We start from the raw sequence: 20196 nt of genomic DNA, 5'->3' as shown, positions 1-20196 counted from the left end.
CATGATATTTCGTACAAACTCAAATGCAGAACACATGCAGATTATATCACCTGCAATGAACACATGTATATGCATGTACAATCTACTGTGTACATAACACAGATGAACACTCCACTTGTGTATTTGTGCAAGTGCTCTACCAAGTCTCTCTCTCTGTTTGCACTAACAGGTCGGAGGGACGTTGCAAATTGGGAAAAGGGGTGAACATAACTATTTTGGACGAAATATTTAATGTATCACAGGGATTGAAGTACCGGCACCTCGGTTGTCGGCATTTATTGCACTATATAGACCTCGGATTGCTTTATGCGTTTTGTTTTTTGTTTTGTTTTTTAAGCTGCAGCTGCAGTGAAGATAGTTTTGTCTCCACTTTGTTACCTGTCTAATTTGATCCTTCAAGTGTCATCTTAAGCAGTTTCTATGCTAACATAGTTTCTATTTTTCATAGTTTCTAACAGTTTTGTCTTTTCTGATTTACTTTTTCCATCCCAGCAACACAACAGAACAGTCAAGTTGGAGTTTTTCTGTATCTTTATCTTTTAAGGATTTGTTTTGTGAAAGTTAAATGCATATAAAAATACAAACTTCCATGTTTTGATTTTGCAAAAGCATCACATCCGGGTTCTTGACAAGCCACCCTCGCCCCGCCCCTGACCCGGTAAGTTCGCATTTCCCATTAAGACACTGAAAACACACACTTGTGTGTAAATGCCGTCCAGCCTACTCTCCACCGGCCAAGAGGAATAATCACCGACTTTGTGAACGACTTTATCCCGAACATGGCTTACACGACCGCGGGCGGGACCAAGAAGAAGGTCTGCTACTACTACGACGGTACGGCACCCGATGCTGTTTACACCCGGTACCGGCTCTCATGCTAACTGCTAGCTTGCTAGCTGTTTGTTTATGCTAGTGATTAGTACTGCGTTAACAGTCGCTTAGCAAACGTTGCTAGCATTTATGGACCTGCTAACAACCCAGTAACAAGTTATTGTATATTCTTGCAAGCGTGCGTGGTTATCATCTCGGGACTTCTTTGGTGATGGGAGTAAGCTGTAAAATATGTATAAATGTTGAATAATCGAGCCAGCTGCTGACGCGAGTGGTAGTTATGAGCCCATCACCGGCGTCGTTATTGCCTGCTATCGGCGTCTTTGGAGCCGCCTGGCGCCTCCAGCCTCCGCGGCATCCACCTCCCTGGAGCAGGGTGTCATTCGAGTATCTCAAACTTTACAGTCCTAGAGCCGTGTGTGTGTGTGTGTGTGTGTGTGTGTGTGTGTGTGTGTGTGTGTGTGTGTGTGTGTGTGTGTGTGTGTGTGTGTGTGTGTGTGTGTGAAGTTTCCTTGGTTCAGCTGAAGAACAATCGAGTTGAGCCTCCCGTCGAAACCCCCTCTCCTACACACACACACACACACAGTGTGTCATTTTTACTTTTTTATTTCTTCTGTATCTCTGACTTTCCAGTTTCAGAGCCTTTTGTGTGTGTGTGTGTGTGTGTGTGGTACATTTGACAAGTCAGACTGAGTCCCCCACACGTACACACTCAAACACACACTTAATAAAGCTGCAAATTCATTTTTTTCTTGTTTGTTTGCTTAAAGCCGACCCATTAGCTGTATTGGCCGCAAGATGAGATGTGTGTCTGTGTATACTGGCAGATTTTTCCTTACCTGTAATACATATTTTTCTACATAATGTTTCTCAAACTTCCTGGAGGTGTGTGTGTGCGCGCGCATACACATTGTTACACTCTGGCGGCTTCCAAGGTCCAGCTGAGGAACAGTAAAGCTGAGCTTCCTTTTGTAACCCCCCTCCACCTCACTCCCCCTCCACCTCACACATACACACACACACTCACACACACTCACTCTGAGACATTCTGCAGATCTCTTCTTCGAGCTGGTTCGTTTAAAGTTCACCCTAAGTGAGAAAAGGCTGAGATTATAGTGTGTGTGTGTGATGTCAGGTTTTTGGAAATGAGAGAATGCTGGTCTTTAATAGCTCCCAGTTGTGAAAAAAACACATCCAACTGATACCCAACTGTGATCGTACATAGTTTTATTTGCGTATAATCACTTTCTCCTCCACCAGTCTTTCCCACTGTAACCAAATTGTTAACTGACTAATATCATGTCAGTGTTTTTTGTCTCCGGTTCAATTCCCAGCACACCTCGCCGGTGAGACGCCTCACACTCCGGAGCCCCTTGAGAACAGGGGGCTGCTGGCAAGAAGAAGAACGAAAACGAAAAATGCCAAAAATCTCTAGGCGTAAATTCAACTCTGAAAACAAGCTGTGAGAGTGTGTTTTGTTGCCTCCTGCTGATGGACGTGACAATCATCAGTTTGTTGTTAGTACTAGACAGACCAGCAGGTAGGGGCGTCTGTGAGAATTGACGCGCATTACTCTTCCTCTTAGGAGGATGTTTCAGCTGATTGTGTTAAAATGGAGCTGTTATATAATTCTCCTTTTAGAAAATCAACATTACTTTCATTGTTTCACTCCACTGCTGGTTAGATGGATATAAACTTACAAGAAGAACCCCCCCCCCCCCCCAAAAAAAAAGTAATCACAGCGGGTACATTTCAAGAAAATTCCAATTTCTGAAAAGGGTACATTTGCTGATGTTGTGGTTCTTTCAAAAGAACTGACATCCCGTTTCAATAGAATGACTTAGTCTTCAAAATCTAGATATGTGGTTTGCAGTTCTGTAAAAGACCGCCCCCTTAAATTATGATTTAATCGCAATCATGTCTGTATACGTAGCAGTGCAGGAAATCACAGGTGATCCCTCCTTCCCCCCACCTTGTGTGTTTTTGATATTTCACTTGTTCTGGTCAGTTGTTTCGCTTTGGTCGAGTTTTTCGGACAAGTCAAAGACACCGCAGTGGGTGATTTCTAATTTGTTTACCTTCTGCAGGTGACGTTGGGAATTATTACTATGGACAGGGTCATCCGATGAAACCTCACCGCATCCGGATGACTCACAACCTTCTTCTCAACTATGGGCTTTACAGGAAAATGGAGATCTATGTAAGTTTAAGATCCCTGTATCAAATGACCCGATCGTCCGCGAATCTGCGCTCAACGTATCTCGCCTTGCACCTCAGAGACCGCACAAAGCCACGGCCGAGGAGATGACAAAATATCACAGCGACGACTACGTCAAGTTCCTTCGATCCATACGGCCGGACAACATGTCGGAGTTCAGCAAGCAGATGCAGCGATGTGAGTCAGCTGACAGCTGGGCCGCCTGCAGCGCCAGCTCCCGTTCTGACTCCACAATCATCCGTTATGAGACTTTTTTTAATGCGTTAGCTGTCAGCCAAAACGTTTTTGTGAGAATGATGACTCCCTCACATGGTAGCAGATGCGTTTTTTATTTTAGCAGAGCAGTAATTGCCTTGTTCAAGCTTTTTTTTTTTTTTTTCGTGATTGATCTGACAGTCTGACAGTGGGGGGGCCGAGCTGTTGTGACGATACATTTTTCTCCTTGTCATGGACAGTTTTGGATGAAGCCTTTTTTTTTTTTTTTTTTTAATTAAAAACATGTTGATTTTATCAACAAATTTATTTATTCTGCAGGGAGGTGGAGCCTATCGCTATTGGCTCATTCATGCATCCTATAGGGATGTATAACAATTCACTCTTGCACGTTGTAATAGATACGTGCAACCATTAGATACGTGCAACATGGAAACTCCACGCAAGAAAATCCCCCCCAGATTTGAACCAGGGACCTTGTTGCCATGATGTGGAAGCACTAGCCACTGCACAACCGAGCTGCGCCGTGGCTTATATCTTTATATTTTTAATTTGCAGTCAACGTCGGGGAGGACTGTCCTGTCTTCGATGGTCTGTTTGAGTTCTGCCAACTGTCCACCGGGGGCTCTGCTGGTACGTTGAAAGAAAATCTTAACCCCTACCTTCACCTGACATTTGCAGTGCAGTCACACCTGCAGTGAAATAACCACATCTTCCATGTGCAGCTGAAAGGCGTGTTTTAAAAGCAACGACTCAGGAATGGAAAATGTGGAGAATAGAAACACCAGCAGATGACTTTTCTATTTTTGGCCAGAAGGGGGTTTAGTATTTTGTTCAACATGTTCTCTGCCGACGACAGGGACTAAACAAGCGGCCATGTGTTTCCTGGACAAGGACCAGTGACACACACACACACACACACATGCACGAGTGATCCAGTTGTGTGTGTCGTTCGCAGCCGGCTCGGTGAAATTGAATCGACAGCAGACCGACATTGCGGTGAACTGGGCCGGAGGCCTCCACCACGCCAAGAAGTCGGAGGCCTCCGGCTTCTGCTACGTGAACGACATCGTGCTCGCCATCTTGGAGCTGCTCAAGTGAGTTGTGCATCTGAGTCGCTCGGAACGTCTGGAACCAACAGTTTGTTTTCCAAATGTCCCGCACCTCCGTGCCGAAAAGCCTCCGTGTTCCCTCCAGGTACCACCAGAGGGTGTTGTACATCGACATTGACATTCACCACGGGGACGGAGTGGAGGAGGCCTTCTACACCACGGACCGAGTCATGACCGTCTCTTTCCACAAGTACGGGGAGTATTTCCCCGGAACTGGAGATCTCAGGGTAAGCCTGAAATATTCACAGGTCACATGTAAATGAATACCTTTGCAGAAATGAACAAAGCCCAACAAGAGTGTGTTTGTAATGACTTCCTGAAAAGAATTATTGTATTAATATAGGTGTGAATGTCTGACTTTTTTTGGAATTTTATTTTAGGATATTGGTGCTGGAAAAGGCAAATATTACGCGGTGAACTTCCCCCTGCGCGACGGCATCGATGACGAGTCGTATGAGCAGATCTTCAAACCCGTGAGTACGACCTGGGAATGCACCGCATGTGTGCCTCTTTGTCATCCTTCATTTATGGTCGTTTTTACAAGGCGGAACTCAGAATACGGGCTTTGTCTTTGTCGCATCTTTAGTTTTGTGAGGTTTGTGTTTTATATTAGACCAACTGTATAATCGGTATAATTTATTACCGAAGTTTAGAAAAGGAACGTAATGTCAGTTTCAGGTTAAAGCGTCGTATTCACCTGCTCACACGTCGATAGATTCATTGAAATACAGTTTCTAATTTGATAAAAACACTGGTGACCGGAACTCGAAGCTGTTGTCATTTTCGAAGAACATGTTTTGTTTTTTGGAAAGTTTTCGTAAAGTTCTTAACGAGTGGTTTCAGTTTGTTTGTTTTTTTTTCCCAACAAAGTCTGGAGGGGAAAGTTGTGAAAAGTTTCCAGGTCCTCCAAGGGGTCCGCGGTAGATTTTGTTTTTGGTGTTTAGAACAGCGGCCGAGCACCGACAGTCTGTTCTGAAAATGCAAAATGCAGTCTCCGTGATTAGACAGCTTTTTGAAGCGGCCTCAGAAACAGGACGCTGTTGTGTTGAAACTCCATCTGCCAACTTCTGTCACTCCGCCTTCATTCCGGATCGGCTAAATATCGAGCGAGGCTGATTCCCGAACACCTCATTTCGATGCAGAGGGGGCCGAAATGTCAAATGCAGTTCCATCTGCTGCCCACACCGGCAAAATGAGAATGAGCTGAGAGCAAGAGAGATCCCAAAAGGAAATGGCTCGCCGGTACAAACTGTGACCGAGGGGCGCTCTGAGGTTTGCATAAAGCGGTTTCGTGATTGCGAGGATTTAATAGTAGTTTGTTCAACAAAGGTCCCAGGTTGGTGTGTGTGTGTGTGTGTGCGGAGATCTGTGGCATAGTTTTACACAAGTAAATCAAGAGCTGATAAAAGGAGGTGCAGCGCACTTTGGGAATAACATGGCTGCTGTTTGTCTTGGACAAATCCCCCCACCCTTGACACACACACACACACACACACACACACACACGCACATTTGTCACAGGTGTGTTTGCATTGCTGCTGTCGAAGTTATCTGCAACAACCCGGTGTGATTGATGTTGTAGTTGCATTGAAGTTGCTCTGCAATATTTGGTTTGTGTGTGTGTGTGTTTGGGGGGCACACTCACACTTGTGGCAGTTCCATCAAAATAAACACTTTTGTTTGTTTTTTTAAAAAAAGGCCCTTTAATGCTTGAATGGTTGCTCTAGAATAACAATCACCTAAGATTTCTTGCTCTGTAACATGTCTGCTTCATTGCACATGCAATGTTTACTTTATGATTGAGGGTGAGGGTTGCAATACCTCGCAAATTCAATTTTACTTAGAATACTCCTTTCCAAGAGGTATTTGAGTGTTAAATAGCATGTTAGCACCATGTACTGCATTTTTTTTACAAATATATTTTTCGGTCCCGGAAAGTTCCCCATACCGACGCAATCGGCTTTTAAAACGTGAAAAAGTTTTCCTCCGGGCCCCCCTGGCCCTGGTCCCTCTTCGGGGCCCCTCCCACCATAGTCTCGTAAAATCCGGCGGGAAACGCCGCTCCCGATTCCGGTCCGTCGTGGCAGAAAAGGCACGGGTCTTCCCGTTCCTTCCTGGCGCTGCAGAGAAGCGGGTAGATGGCGTCCACTGCCTTGTAGACGTCGGCTTCCGTTTTAGCTCCTGGAATTCAGCGAGTGTTTTCAGAGTTTGACAGGTATAATGATGTAAAAGCAGCAATAGATCCCGAGGTTATCCACCAGCTCAGTAACGTGGACGGCGTGGATCAATATAACTTGTTTACCTGTAATGTTGACCTTCCCGGTCTTGAAGACCGTCAGGGTCAAGCCGGGCAGCAGGTTGAAGAAGGCCCCGTTAAAAAGCTCCGGGTCATATCTTTTTTTTTTTTTTTTCAGAAAAGCAAACACAAACTCAATATTTTAGCGCCGTCATCCGGTGTCTGGATGTTCCCGCGGCACATCTGGTATCGGTGATGCGAACATCGACATCTACTGACCTGCATTTCATACAATCGAGTTTACTCAACTTCTCTAAATTAATGGGGAAGGTCTTGAAACTGCCCACCACGTTCTGGATCTTAAAGTCCAGGAAGCGAACAGGGAAGCCCAGTTTCTGCACGATGCGGGCGTATCTCCTGGTTGCTCGCCGCGACAGCTGCACGCTGAAAGACAGGTGTGAGAGTCAAACCTTGCAGAAGTGGTCATACGAGTGGTCGTAGCCATGGTTGTAGCGGCACAGACCTCTTGGCTCCGGTGCAGACTATACTCCCCGTGTTGTAGATCAGGACCGTGGTTCGAGGCTTACGGATCCTCATGATCAGCGAGTTGTGTTTCTGAAACAACAAGGTCGTTTGCCGGGAATCAATTTTCTGAAATTCTCCAAGGTGAAACGGTCGGCAGTCGTTTTTTTTGTCGTTTACCTTCGGGTTGTACTCGACGTTCCAGGCTTTGGAAGCGATAAACTGCAGGTCCAGGGGACAACCCAACGTCGCCGTGGAGACGACGTTCCTGCAAAACAACAGAAGACGATGGCTAATGTGGAGATGTTTAGCGCGTAACCTAAATCAGTACATTTCTAAGATTGGTTCAACTTGAAAATGTTTCATTTAAGTCTCCCCGTCTTTCACTTTCTACCCGCTCGCTATATTATAATGTAAACAATAGACACAATAGAATAACACAAAAATCTTCAGTACAGGCTGGCGACCGGTCCATCGTGAACACGGCCTCTCACCCAGTGACAGCTGGAATAGACTAGGTGTGTGTGTGCATGTGTGTGTAAATGTATCTTCTACACATAATGAATGAACATTTTCAGTACGTCCAAAACCTAGCATGAAACGGCTAGCTACATTCGTTAGTAGGATGACAGCATGCTAACACTGACAGCCATGACAGCGACCGTGCATTAAGTATAAGGGTTTACTTTGGAAGGCATAACATATCATCTTCTTACTGACAATGGCTGAACTGGACTAGTTTGGAGATTGTTTGTCTTTTAGTTGTTTTGTTTGTTTTTTTTTTTGTGACGTCCTGTGATTGCGACTCACTCTATCGTTATCTTCGGGGTGGCTCCCGGCAGCGCGGCCTCCTGGCCTGGGGCTCGGATAGCCGACGCATCTGGAAAAACTAAATGTACGTTGTTAGTTGTTGTTAAGTGATATTTTCCTGCCTCTGCGCGGCTCTATCTATTTGCATTTGACATCAACTTGCGATACAAAAATGCAAAGCGGCTCATCGCGTCCCGCTCTAAGTAAGTTTAAAACGTGGCCTTTGCCTATTCACATTTTTCTCTTTCACATTATCTGTGTCAGATGGTGCTTTTCCTCTTTTATCAGTTGTTAAATACTCCAAATGTGTAAGATCAAAATGATATTTAAATTGTAAACAAATATCACAGCGCTTCCCCCCCGCAGGGTTAAAAAGTAAAGCCCGTGTGGTCGTACCTGTGCAGTCCTGGATGGAGATCTTCTCTTTTACCCGGCTTCTCTTGTTGGATTTCTCTCTGTCAGTGCTGAACTTTCTCTTCCTACTGCTCATAACTACTCACCTCGGAGTGTTTCCGGTCTCGGTCCACTTACAACGGAGTCGTCCTCCCCACAGACTTGACAGCGGCGGAGGGGGGCGACAGCACAACGCGGCGAGCCGCTTCACAGCGCGCAGTGTGACATCACGGTGCAGCGGCGGCGCGTTGTGATCCCCCCCCCCCCCCCCCCAAAAAAAAAAAAAACCCAAAGGATTAACACAAACCCACGCTTTTATCACAGCGATGACTTGAAATCACAAGCGGGAAAGTCTCCCATGAGATTTTCACGAGGTGTTTGGGTCGAGTTGTGCTCGTCAGGAGCTGGAGATCTTCCTCCCCGACCCGGATCAGGTGGAAGCTCTGATGTCACAAAGGTGGACGCTATGAAGTGGGGTCTCGGGGTGCGAGGGAGAAATCTCTGTATGTGCACAGGTGACATCACAACTTCCACAGCGAGGGCTCATTCAAGCACACACACACACACACACACACACACACACACACACTGCTGCAACAGCAGCAGATGGTTTCGGATCTGCGGCGATAACGCAGCCGCGGATCAGATCCCAGCTGGGATGTGAAATGAGGAGAGCGGAGGAGCGTCTCGAGAAGCAGGAGGGAGATGACGGACCTCACCGACGTGGAGGTCCTCCTGATGCCACCGGTTAGAAGTTCTCCGTATTTGAAGCAGTGACGCCGCAGAGACCAAAAGGCAATCGTGGCAGCCGTTTTTGCGATCAACTGGTGGACGCCGTGCTTTGAGTAGGTTAGGATCAAGATGTGGAGGTTCTCTTTGGGAGCGAGGAGGATGGAGAGGATCAGGGATGAGTCCATCAGCACTGTGTGAAGATGTTCAGGGCGAGATGTTTGGATGTGGACGGAGGAGGGATGGAGAAGATCTGGGTGGAACGATGCTGAGGTTGGAGCTGCCGGTCAGGAGGACGAGGGGAGGTTTATGGACGGAGGAGAAGACATTCATGGCAAATACGCTTAATAAAACCAGTTTATTTTATTACGTTCTCCTTTACGATGATGCTTTTTTTTTTTTTTTATCTAGAAGGTAATTTTTTTTCTTGCTTAAAAACCAACCGGGGGCGCCGGAACGGATTAATCGCTTTTCACCTCATTTTGATGAGGAAATTTAATTTGATTTACGAGCAAACTGAGTCACGAGCTCGATCACGGAAACGAGTTCAACTCGTAACCCAAGCCAGTACTGTTTTTAATAAAAGGGCAAAACAATTGTCCCTCGGTTTTCTTTACCGCCCCGTCCGTCATTCAGGATGTAAACGCTTCTCCTGCAGGTGATGGCCAAGGTGATGGAGATGTACCAGCCCAGCGCCGTGGTCCTCCAGTGCGGCGCAGACTCCCTGTCGGGGGACCGCCTGGGCTGCTTCAACCTCACCATTCGCGGTGCGTTAGCATCTCAGCGCAGCTCCGTCTCGCAGAACTCTAAATATTTATATTTTCTGTTTGTTTATTTCCAGGCCACGCCAAGTGCGTGGAATACATGAAGTCCTTCAACCTGCCTCTGCTGATGCTCGGCGGCGGCGGCTACACCATCCGCAACGTGGCCCGCTGCTGGACCTACGAGACGGCCGTGGCTCTGGACACGGACATCCCCGACGGTGCGCCGAGTTCAGGAATTCCGGATCCGTTCGTGAAGTTGAAACGAGGAGAGCGATATCGCTCCAGAAAAGCCGGGGCTAGCCTGGTTAACGACATGGACGGTAGCGAGCTGGTTATCCGGTCGGGTCAGTTACCAGAATGACCGACCGGCGCCTGGAACAGGAAACGGGTGCACGCTGAGCGGAGAGATGCAACTTTCTGCGCGTGCGCGTGGATTATATCCACACTTTTCTGCCGCGGCTGCAGCGCTAACTCGCTCTCGCCAGTCGTTCCCGCCGTCACCTCGGTAAACTAGCAACTTAAATCTACTCTGGCGTGAAATGAAAAAAACTCCTCGGCAGGTGAGCGGCAGGTACACATCTCATCGGAGTCGGTTTATTTGGGGACGCGTCGAAGTCTCCGTTCTGATCCGTCAGCCGACGACGACCGCCTAGTTAACCCGTAGTTTCACCCTCACGCCGCAGCGCTAGCTAACCAGCTCCCGTCTGTCCTGCAGAGCTGCCGTACAACGACTACTTTGAGTATTTCGGACCAGATTTCAAGCTGCACATCAGCCCTTCCAACATGACCAACCAGAACACCCAGGAGTACATGGACAAGATCAAGTATGTGCTCTCCGCATGCAGGAGATGAGTGTGTATGTGTGTGTGTGTGTGTAGATTGTAAATCTAGGTGCATCTGACCGTTCAGGCAACGTCTGTTTGAGAACCTGCGGATGCTGCCCCACGCCCCCGGCGTGCAGATGCAGGCCGTCCCCGAGGACGCCGTCCCAGAGGACGCGGCGGACGAGGAGGCCCAGGACCCCGACAAACGTATTTCCAGTACGTCGCTCAGGGTCAAAGGTCAAAGGAGATGTTGCCAATGCTGTGGAAAAAAAACACTTTTTTTTTTTTTTCTCCCGCCAAGTCCGTGCCGCGGATAAGAGGATCGCCTGCGACGAGGAGTTCTCCGACTCGGAGGACGAGGGCGAGGGGGGAAGAAGGAACGCCGCCGATCACAAGAAGGGATCGAAGAGGCCCAGAGTGGAGGAGGAGAAGGCGAAGAAGGAGGGCGAGGAAAAGAAACCCGGTGAGTGTTTCTGTCCCGCACACGCCGGCGGGAAGCTGTGTGCCGCTATGAGCTCGCTCACGTCGGTGTTCGTGTCTCGCAGAGACCAAGGAGGAGGACGAAACCAGGGACGGCGGTCTCGCGGAAAAGCCCGAGACCAAGAGGTAAATTCCCGTTCAATTACTCCGACTTGCGGCTCACGGTGAACGGTTTTCACACTCGCGGACCAAAAGCTGAAAGTCGGACGGAAGTTTTTTAAGTTTTGCAGCTTCCTCCCATCATCTCCGAGAAGTCTTAAATCAGAGTTTTTCCAGTCTTGAGCTGATCTCCATGTGTTCATTTGAGTTTGTGTAAATTATTATGTGAAGGCTTGTGCGTGTGTGTGTGTCATCGCAGTCTTTAAGCGTAAGATGGTAATCTTAGATCAGTCTTGGGTTTACAACAATAAGATGAGATAAACTTTGCTGATCCCCACTGGTGATATTCTTTGATCACAACAGCGTAACAATGACAGTATCAATAAATATGAGTATAAATAAGACAAGAAAAGACATCCACAAATAAATAGACAGCAGAGCGAACAACAACAAGAATAGACAACGGAAAGGAAAAATTGGCGGCGGAGGCCGTATTTGTCGGCGGCACGGATGAACGTGGACGGCGACGGACGTCCAGGAAGAGGAGCAGATGTCAGCTCTGCAACGAACCACCATCGAGCGGTGAAGGAAAAGCGATGGGCTGAATTAGCCGAGGCTCTGCGGATACCCGGCGAAAAGGTTGCACAGTGGGAAAATAATCGCTCTAAATAGTGACCCTGGAAGTTTCACAGCCTGAGACGAGGCTAGAAACTGCTCTTTAGGTGTGAGATGATGCTTTTCCACGAGTCTTTTCAAAGTCTTCTAATGTACGGGGAGCTTTAGAGCAGCGGTGTAAAACTCACAAGTAACGGTATGAATGTCACTAAATGTGACCAAATTCAAAATCAATGTAACTACTCTTTAATGTTAAATAACTCTGAATTTATGAGTCATTCAGTCCCAAAATGTTAAATATGCATTTGCGTAGATGTAAAATAAAACTAATGTTTACTAGTTGCTCTGTTACAAAGCTAGCTTTCTCTGCTGCAGTGGTTTCGGATGCAGCTTTCGTGAACACGTTCTGCCGCCATCGTAGTTTGACTTTTAATTCTTGGACGATTTGTTGTTTTTCTGGGAGGCTAGCTTTAGCATACTTAGCTGCGTGTTTTGGTGTCAAACTGTACCCTTTGACAAGCAACCGCCTCGTAACACAAAAGACGTACCGTTTTTTCTTCCCATCGTTCTTGAAACAGCCTTCCATCTGCAGCAACTTTTCTTTTTCTGGACATTTCGGGATCGTTTGTATCTCTCATGAAATGTGGGAAATGTAGTTTATGATCAAAGCGCGCGTTTGACTTGTTTATTTTAAGACAATCAGACCTTTTAAGACGTTCTCGCCGGCCAGATGGAATGATGTGGCCACATTTGTCCAACGGGCCTCGAGTTCGACACGTGTGCTTAAGATGGACGGCCCGTCTGCTGCTGTTTGCGTCCCACCTGGAAAATATCTGATGAGATTTAAAAACGTTTTGAGGATTTGGACCTTTGACATCATCCGTCCACCTCTCAGCCTCCAATGCGATCTGCCAGGACAGCCGATCGATCGCATTTGATCCATGCGCGTATCGACCGCCCCGCGCCGAGCATTAAGAATTATTCGTCCTGACTGTAAATAAGAAGAGCTGCCAAATCACAAGCCAACATCCGGACGGCCGACGTTTCCCCGGTCCGCAGAAAGAAGAACATCTAAACATATTCACGCTGATTGAAAGCAAAATGCGGACCCTGCTATTTCTTTTAATGCCCCGATATTTAGTTTCTCTAAAATTGTTCAAAAATGTCTACGTTTTTCTCGGGGTTTTGTCTTTGAATATAAAGTGCAGTGTCACAACACACAAGAATAATACTATTCTCAGCTTTACACGCACGGCCATGATTTTAAACACAAGTTTACCTCGAGTTAGGATGAACTGAAAACACGTCAGATTGTCTTTATCTTTGAAAAACTGCGGCAAAAGCGACTGTATGGAAGATGAAATGGCGTTCAGTTGGAGGTGTGAGCTTCGGGTGGAGTCCGGATGGACCTTTTTTGCTATTTTGAAATTTATTTTCATTATTCTAGAATCCAAGCATTTCACTTTGTCGATGGGGTTTTTAGTTCTGTAAGAAATCTGTCATTAAAGGTTGGATTTTTATGTACTTTTGTTTTTTTTTCTCTCAACAGCATCAAGACAGAGCAGACCAGCAATGCTTGAACACACACTCTGTGTGTCAAATCCCCGGTGCTGTGCGATCGCCATCAGAAGAATTCTATTTATTATGACTCAGTTTTCTACTCATGAAGTGTGTATGTGTGTGTGTGTGTGTGTGCGCGCGTGTGTGTCCAGGATACATACTTGAACTACCCTCCTTCCTGCCATTTTCTCCTTGACTTGAACTTCAGGAAAAAAAAACAAACTTCTTGTTGCTTGTTTTTAGAAGCCCAGAAAAACTTTAGATTTTGATATTTTGTCAATAAAAATGTTTTTATATGGAATTTCTTTCCAGTGTGTTTTTTTAAGCTGCCGGTGTAATGACACTCTTTGTCCGCAAGGGGGCGCAGTGGTACAATAAATTGCAGAAGCTCCTCCTGTGTGGAAATAAGCTGCTTGTCTGCCGTCAAAACAAGCAGCTTCTAAACCAACCTGAAGCTTCTCAGTCACTTAAAGGTCTCCGTTCGTTTATCAGCGCAAAATTTACTAGTATGGTTTTCAAAAGATCCCTTTTGAATCCTTAAAAGCTTTCCTCTTTGCTCCCTTCAAGCCCAGAATCCAGAAATATTTCTTTTTAATTTGGGCTGCCGAGCGCTAGATGTCACCGAGATGCCGTTTGTAGGCGACCACGTCCTCCTGGAGATGAAAAATAATCCCAGCTGAGAAAGACATGTTTGCAGAAAGCAAACTTCAGCTTCAAATAAATGACAAAAAAAAAAAATACCTCGGTAACCTCGAGACGCTGTGGTTTGAGAAGGTTTTTACTTCACCCGAGACTTTTTCTGATGTTCGGATGCCTTTTCACAGACATCTAAATACAAGATGCGAGCCTCAAATACATAAAGATCTAACATTATAATATCTGTAGATGGTTAGATCCCTTTTCTGATGGATTTAGAAAGACGATCCAAAGTATTCTGGTTTTTGTAAGAGACAATGGGTAGTTTAGTCGGATACCTTTCATAGTATCGCTGTCTGTTCGCCCAACACCCGCCATGTTACCTGACACCTTCTGGTTTAATTCAAACGTTACTATTGAACTTAAAAACCAACACATCTTTTAAAAAAAAAAAAAAAAATCATCTCTGTTAAGCTGTGACCTCCGGGGAAGAAGGGGGTCTGCAGTGGGTTTTGAAGCCATCTTGAAAATCGACAAAAGACAAACAGGAAGTTAGAGTTTGCCACCCGAGCGTCGTCACCACCTTGCTGTTATTTTGAAGGCGTCTGTTTCGACGTTTTGTGGGAATCGAAAATGCACGCATGTCTGTGCAGCCCTGTATTTGGAACAAACTTCTGGAAGCAACAAGACTAGCATCATCTCTCTCAACCTTCAAGAAACAGGTAAAAACTTTTCTCTTTCAGGACTAGTTACTGCGCTGATGCTTGAGCTGCCCCAGATCAGGTTAGGCACCAAGTTAGGCTATGCAGTGTGTGTGTGTGTGTGTGTGTGTGTGTGTACGTATGTGTACGTTTTTGTCTTAAAAAAAAAAAAAAAAACTAACCCCAGCTTACTGTTCTGTATATTTCCTGTGCATCTTGGATTTGCAAGTGTTATTTGCAGTGCTTATGTCCTCTATTGTATGTCGCTTTGGATAAAAGCGTCTGCCAAATGTAATGTAATGTAATATTTGACCGAAAGGCTAGTTAGCGGTTAGCCCCAAGCTAGCGCAGATAAAAGAAACATTAATGCTGAATTCAAAAAGAAACTCAACTTTCTAAATATTTGTTTACTGAGCAAGGGTCGATGCTGTATGTGATTTTTACAATCTGAATTCGCTTTACAGGACCAAGATGATGCGGGACAGACCAAGCTGTGCTAGCTGGACTGCAAAGCTAAAGAGGATTTGGCGGGAAATGCTAGAAGAGAACGATGGCGGATCTCGAGCTTCCATTTTGCAGCAGAAGCTCGAGATTCGCGGACAATCGAGAAAGTTGTCCGATCGAAGAGGAGCTGGCCGGCAGCGCCACAGATGGAAGAAACGACTAGAAGTGATTCGTTCACTAGTAGATAAATATACGGTCTAAATTTATGTTTTTTGCGCTTTAAAAAAATTGCTTATCAGGCGATTCAAGCCATTTAACGTGCAGGAGGAGCCGTGGAATTGAACCGTCGGCGTACCGATCGAAGAGAAACCTGCTCTACCAACTGAGCCACAGCCACCCTGCAGCCTTTGTGCATGAGACCGAAACCGACTGTCAAAATTATCGAAAAAAAAAAATCTGGAAAAATCAGGTCAAGGCTCGCCTTCCTGCGCAATAATGAAAGCATGTTTTTTTGTATTTTCGCACAGGGATTGGGTTTCTCGAAGCAGGAAGAGGAAATACGGCGAAGACGATCCGCTGCCCAGACGCTCCAGGGATCCCGAATAAAGACAGACGCAGCTCAGATGTGACTTTTATTTTTTATTTTTTTTGCTTTCGGTGCGCTCGCTGAAAATCAGAACACCAAAAGCGGGAGAGTTTAATAAGCCATGTAAATTTCTATTTTATGTTTTTTTTTTTCCATTTCGTTTTGTAAGCAAAGTTACATTCCATCTCTAGGTGAAACTGGTCGAAGCCCGTCCTGTATTTACAATGGAGAGACGCGAGGTGCCGACAGATTCCTCCGGGAAAACGGCGTCGACCGTCACGGCCGAAGACGCCACAGTCGGGAGAAACACTGACATTCCACAGATAACGGCTCGAGCTCCGAGGACCTTTTCAGAGTGAGGTGGGGGTCGGGTTATCTTTCCGGGTGGGAATCGGTGGAAAAACTGAGCTGCAGATGGTTTGTGCTTCTTGAGATCCAAGGTTTTTTTTTTTGTTTGTTTTTTTTTTTTTTTTTGTTTTGCTTTGTACAATAATCACAGTTAAAAAAAAAAAAAAAAAAAAAAGAAAAACACCCTGCCTATACATACTTACATTTTATTAAGGTTATAAAAACCGGCAATAAACAATAAAAGCCTATGCAACTGGTCCGCTACGGTATCACATGGATTTATGAGCTTCTAAAAAACCCTAACGCTAACATTTGTTTTTATTGTAAAAAAAAAAAAAAAAAAAAAAAAAAAGTGTCGTAATGTGGCCGTCATGTCGCGGGTTGGAATTTGGGTTCGTGTTTTTTTTTTTTTTTTTTTTAAGACTATCGATGGATGTGTCGTCTGCGGCGCCTCCGCCCCCCCTCCCCCGTCTCCATCTCACCGCCACGCCGTCGCCGTTATTATGTGTTGTGTCGATGTTACCAAAAAAAAAAAAAAAAAAAAAAAAAAAAAAAGCATTAAAAATCATCAGTTTTATAGTTGAGAGCCACCCAGCTCCGAGCCAGACGGCGGGCCGGGCTGGGTTTTGTGTCGGGGTCGGGGGTGGAGGGGCCGAGGGCCGGGGTGGTGGTGATGGTGGTGGTGGGGCAGAATGTTTTCAGAATCCCTGGGTGGAGAGCAGTTCTTCGTCGCCGGGAGCTGGCGGCGCTCCGATAAACAAACAGGGAAATGTTCTTTGATTATCTCTCCTCCTCCTCCTCCTCCTCCTCCTCCTCCTCCTCCTCCTCCTCCCGCCGCCGCCCGGCTCACTCTGCGGCCTCGGCAGCAGGAGCTTCTGCCGCCGCCGCGGGTGACGCCTCCTCTGTTTGGGGCACTTCCTCGGCCGGGGCTTCTACCGGCTTCTCCTCCGCCTCGGGCTCCGGCTCCTGAGCGGGCGCCGCCTCCGCGGGCTCCTCGGCGGGTTTCTCCACTACGGCCTCCGCCGGCTCGGCCGCCGCTTCCTCCTTGACCTGCTCGGCGGCGGGCGCCGGCTCCCCTTCGGCGGGCGCGGCCTCCTCGCCGGCAGCTGGCGCGGCCTCCTCCGTGACCTCCGCCTTGACCTCCTCCGTGGGAGCGGCAGCTGCCGCGGCTTCTCCGCTCTCGGCTCCCTCTCCCGTTTCCTTCTTGGTCTTCTTGAAGGAGAAGCCGCTGAGTTTGAAGGACTTCTTAAAGGAGAACCTCTTCTTCTTCTTCTGCGCCTCGCTTCCTGTGGACGGCGAGGCGCTTTCTTCCGCCTTGGCCGCCTCCTCAGCAGCAGCAGGGGCTTCTACCTTCTCCCCATCTGCGGCCTCCTTCTCCTCGGCGGGGGCCTCCGCCGCCTCCTCTTTGGGGCTCTCCGCTGCCGTGGCGGCGCCGTTGGCCTGCACCTCCTCTTTGCCGTTCTCGACGGCCGCCGCCGAGGCGTCGCCGTTCACTTTCACGTGGCCATTTTCCTGGAAAACAGAGAAAAGGGGGGATTGTTTAACGCTATTCGGACAACTTCCAAGACCCTCCACCCCCCCTGCTGGACCAGTGCTGCTGATGGACAGCAGGGGCAGCAGACGCCGCCACACTGCCGACTCTCTACTGTTGACAGCTTTGTGGGCAAACACAGATTTCACACCAACGCAGGGACGTGTGAATAAAATCCCCTGGTGTGTTTACCTCTGGACGCATTTCAGATCCTGACTTACCGAGGGTGGGAGTGTGTAAGTGAGGGAGAGAAGGAGGTGTGTGTGTGGGAGGGGAGGGGAGGGGAGGGGGGGCACATCACTCCAAAGCCAAGCAGCTGTTCATTAAAACAGCAGATGCTCCATCTTTTTTTTTTTTCCAAGCAGATCACAAATAAGCAGGAGTTCAGTGAGCGGTATTTGTTTCCACCATCTCCTTTTTCGGGGTGCAGGAGCACAGGCTCCTCTCAGCGGGGGAGAGGAGCACCGTGCCCCCGCCCGACCGCTCCCCTCCTGATCCCCCTCACCCCCCTTTACTTTCTCCGGGAGCATCTGAGACAAAAGGCGTGGTGTTGCCAGCCTTTGTTGGCCCTGTTTCTGCTCCTTATTCAGCGGATTTTCATTCACGGCGCTTGAACGCCTAAAAATCCACCCACCCCCCAAAAACACAAGCGGGAGGGGGGTCAGTGGAAAAGTTGAAGTCTGCGGGGGTGTCCGTTGGGTATGCGGGGGGGTCAACGCCCGTTTTGGGCCGTTTTACCAACAAAACGAAGGGGTATGAACCCCGAACCGTCTTTTAAAATCGAGATTTCGTCCTTTAAACCCCTTTTCGCACAAAACCGAAAACGGCTAGCTACCAGCACCCCCCCGCCTCGACCCCGGAGTTCCGCGTCCCATTTACCTGTCCGTTGGCTTTGGCGGGCGCCGCGGCCGCTTCGCCCGGCTTCTCCGCTGCGGCTTCACCCTTCCCGGCTGACAGTTGCGCTCCCATACTCCCCCCCTTTTTCTCCCTTTCTTTCCTCCTGGAGAAAAGCCGAAACAGTCCAACGGAACAAAGATCTTTGTCAGGAGCGCTCGATCGGTATCTTCCCCTCTTCTTCTTCTTCTTCTTCAATGCACCCACTCTCTCCACACACGCGCGCGCGCTCTCACCCACACAAAGGAGGGGGAAAGCGGAGGGGTGGAGGGGGGTTCCCGGATAAAATTCGGTAGAAAAGTCCGGTCGAGACAGGTGTGAAATTAAAAAAATAATAATTACTAGGGAGGGAGGATATATGTAAATATGGACGTGATAGAATCCCGGTGAGTTTCGCGGCAGACGCGGGGAAACTGTGGCGAGGCGTCCCCCCCTGTTGCTGCTAAGATGCTGCCCCGGAGTCCAACGCCCAAGTGCACAGATGAATGGACACCCCCGAGGCGAGCGACTGGCCAATCACAGCCCGTGTTTGCCATATGGGCGTGGCCTCACCTCCGGAATGAAACAGGGAGGAAACAATGGGGTTTGCCGCGTTGCGTTCACGGAACGGATAAAAAAATCGGACGCGAAGGGTTAAAAAATACAAAAACGCAGATGTTTATTTCCATAACGCAACTAACCGGTTAGCTCTTATTTTTTTAATTTATTTTGTTTAGTAAAAAAAGCACTAAAGAGGCGCATAAGAGCAGTTTAAGTGCGTAAAGTAGTAGCGGTAATCGCTGGAGGTGACACACAAATCCTAATTCAAACCAGATATCGCCTGTTGGAGTCCGTAAACGCATCACGCTGCTAGTGCGAACGAGGCCTCGGGTGGAAAAGCCAAACTTATTCAAACCCAAGGCATGAAAATCCCCGTTCAAGCTTAAACCGGGGCTTTCTGGTGTATGGAAGCAAAGGTATCATAATTCTAATGAAAATGTGTTAGCAGACTGGATTCTTCGTAATGGCAACAGGACTTGAATTTCTTCACTTTTGCACACTACATGATATTGCACTTTATTTTTCAAATTTGATATTTTTGCTAACAGTAACCATCAGCACGGAAGCATAGAGGTATCAAAATTCAAATGAAAATGCGTTAGCAGACTGGATATTTCGTCATGGCAACTGGACTTGAATTTCTTCACTTTAGCACACTACATGTTATTGCATTTTATGTTTCATATTTGATATTTTTGTGAAGTCAACATCAGTATAGAAGCATATCACCATCATAATTCAAATGAAAACGCATTTGCAGACTGAATCCTTGCAAAATCTTCGTTGTGACAACTAGACTTGAATTTCTTCACTTTAGCAGCCTACATTTTATTTTTCGTATTTTGATATTTTTGCTAACAGTCACCATCGGTATAGAAGCATTTAGGTATCAAAATTCGAAATTTCGTCTGATAACTAAAACGAGTAATGAGTAAACCAAACCTGTGATTTAATTCAAATTTCAAAGCAAAATAAATTAAGATTTCAAAACACATCCCTGGTAAATTTATATCAAATTTCAAGTGTTTAAAAAATCATAAAAAATCAAAGAAGGTTCCAGGTGTTGGTAAAAGGATAGGGTAAACTATGAGAGTTGTTTTCACTGAAGAC

General features: G+C 47.0%; 3 protein-coding genes across 3 annotated transcripts; 1 reads left to right on the top strand and 2 right to left on the bottom strand.

The window, feature by feature from the left end:
• Positions 1 to 652: 652 nt before the first annotated feature.
• LOC147213412 (histone deacetylase 2-like) lies at positions 653 to 13695 on the top strand. Its single transcript, XM_086143035.1, has 14 exons — positions 653 to 834; positions 2919 to 3031; positions 3109 to 3226; positions 3821 to 3895; positions 4221 to 4359; positions 4460 to 4601; positions 4755 to 4847; positions 9723 to 9831; positions 9906 to 10046; positions 10544 to 10652; positions 10738 to 10868; positions 10954 to 11115; positions 11198 to 11258; positions 13396 to 13695. Exons 1-14 carry the CDS (start codon positions 780 to 782, stop codon positions 13424 to 13426), a joined length of 1479 nt encoding a protein of 492 aa, XP_085999161.1. The 5' UTR covers positions 653 to 779; the 3' UTR covers positions 13427 to 13695.
• On the bottom strand, positions 6338 to 8432 carry LOC147213413 (uncharacterized). The gene is made up of 7 exons (XM_086143014.1): positions 8339 to 8432; positions 7943 to 8012; positions 7313 to 7400; positions 7134 to 7225; positions 6890 to 7054; positions 6677 to 6768; positions 6338 to 6555 (listed from the first exon to the last, which is right to left on the bottom strand). Exons 1-7 carry the CDS (start codon positions 8430 to 8432, stop codon positions 6338 to 6340), a joined length of 819 nt encoding a protein of 272 aa, XP_085999140.1.
• A 3236-nt stretch (positions 13696 to 16931) lies between the features above and the next one.
• Positions 16932 to 18765, bottom strand: LOC147213411 (myristoylated alanine-rich C-kinase substrate-like). The gene is made up of 2 exons (XM_086143185.1): positions 18532 to 18765; positions 16932 to 17633 (listed from the first exon to the last, which is right to left on the bottom strand). Exons 1-2 carry the CDS (start codon positions 18619 to 18621, stop codon positions 16968 to 16970), a joined length of 756 nt encoding a protein of 251 aa, XP_085999311.1. The 5' UTR covers positions 18622 to 18765; the 3' UTR covers positions 16932 to 16967.
• Positions 18766 to 20196: the final 1431 nt, after the last annotated feature.

Source organism: Fistularia commersonii, chromosome 36 (genome assembly GCF_037954325.1).
Source record: "Fistularia commersonii isolate RoL2024-O1a breed Wild chromosome 36, RoL_Fcom_v1.0, whole genome shotgun sequence".
NCBI lineage: Eukaryota > Metazoa > Chordata > Actinopteri > Syngnathiformes > Fistulariidae > Fistularia > Fistularia commersonii.
Note: the sequence above shows the minus strand (reverse complement) of the source record. Positions and strands in the feature narration are given on the sequence as shown.

Excerpts from the sequence above, each read along its gene's own strand:
- LOC147213411 (XM_086143185.1), bottom strand. The coding sequence starts at position 18,621 with ATGGGAGCGCAACTGTCAGCCGGGAAGGGTGAAGCCGCAGCGGAGAAG. Across the intron at positions 17,634-18,531 it reads CCGCCAAAGCCAACGGACAG|GAAAATGGCCACGTGAAAGT; the intron begins GTAAATGGGACG and ends TCTGTTTTCCAG.
- LOC147213412 (XM_086143035.1), top strand. The coding sequence starts at position 780 with ATGGCTTACACGACCGCGGGCGGGACCAAGAAGAAGGTCTGCTACTAC. Across the intron at positions 3,227-3,820 it reads CAGCAAGCAGATGCAGCGAT|TCAACGTCGGGGAGGACTGT; the intron begins GTGAGTCAGCTG and ends TTTAATTTGCAG. Across the intron at positions 11,116-11,197 it reads GGGCGAGGAAAAGAAACCCG|AGACCAAGGAGGAGGACGAA; the intron begins GTGAGTGTTTCT and ends CGTGTCTCGCAG.
- LOC147213413 (XM_086143014.1), bottom strand. The coding sequence starts at position 8,432 with ATGAGCAGTAGGAAGAGAAAGTTCAGCACTGACAGAGAGAAATCCAAC. Across the intron at positions 8,013-8,338 it reads CTCCATCCAGGACTGCACAG|ATGCGTCGGCTATCCGAGCC; the intron begins GTACGACCACAC and ends TAGTTTTTCCAG. Across the intron at positions 7,055-7,133 it reads GTCTGCACCGGAGCCAAGAG|CGTGCAGCTGTCGCGGCGAG; the intron begins GTCTGTGCCGCT and ends CCTGTCTTTCAG.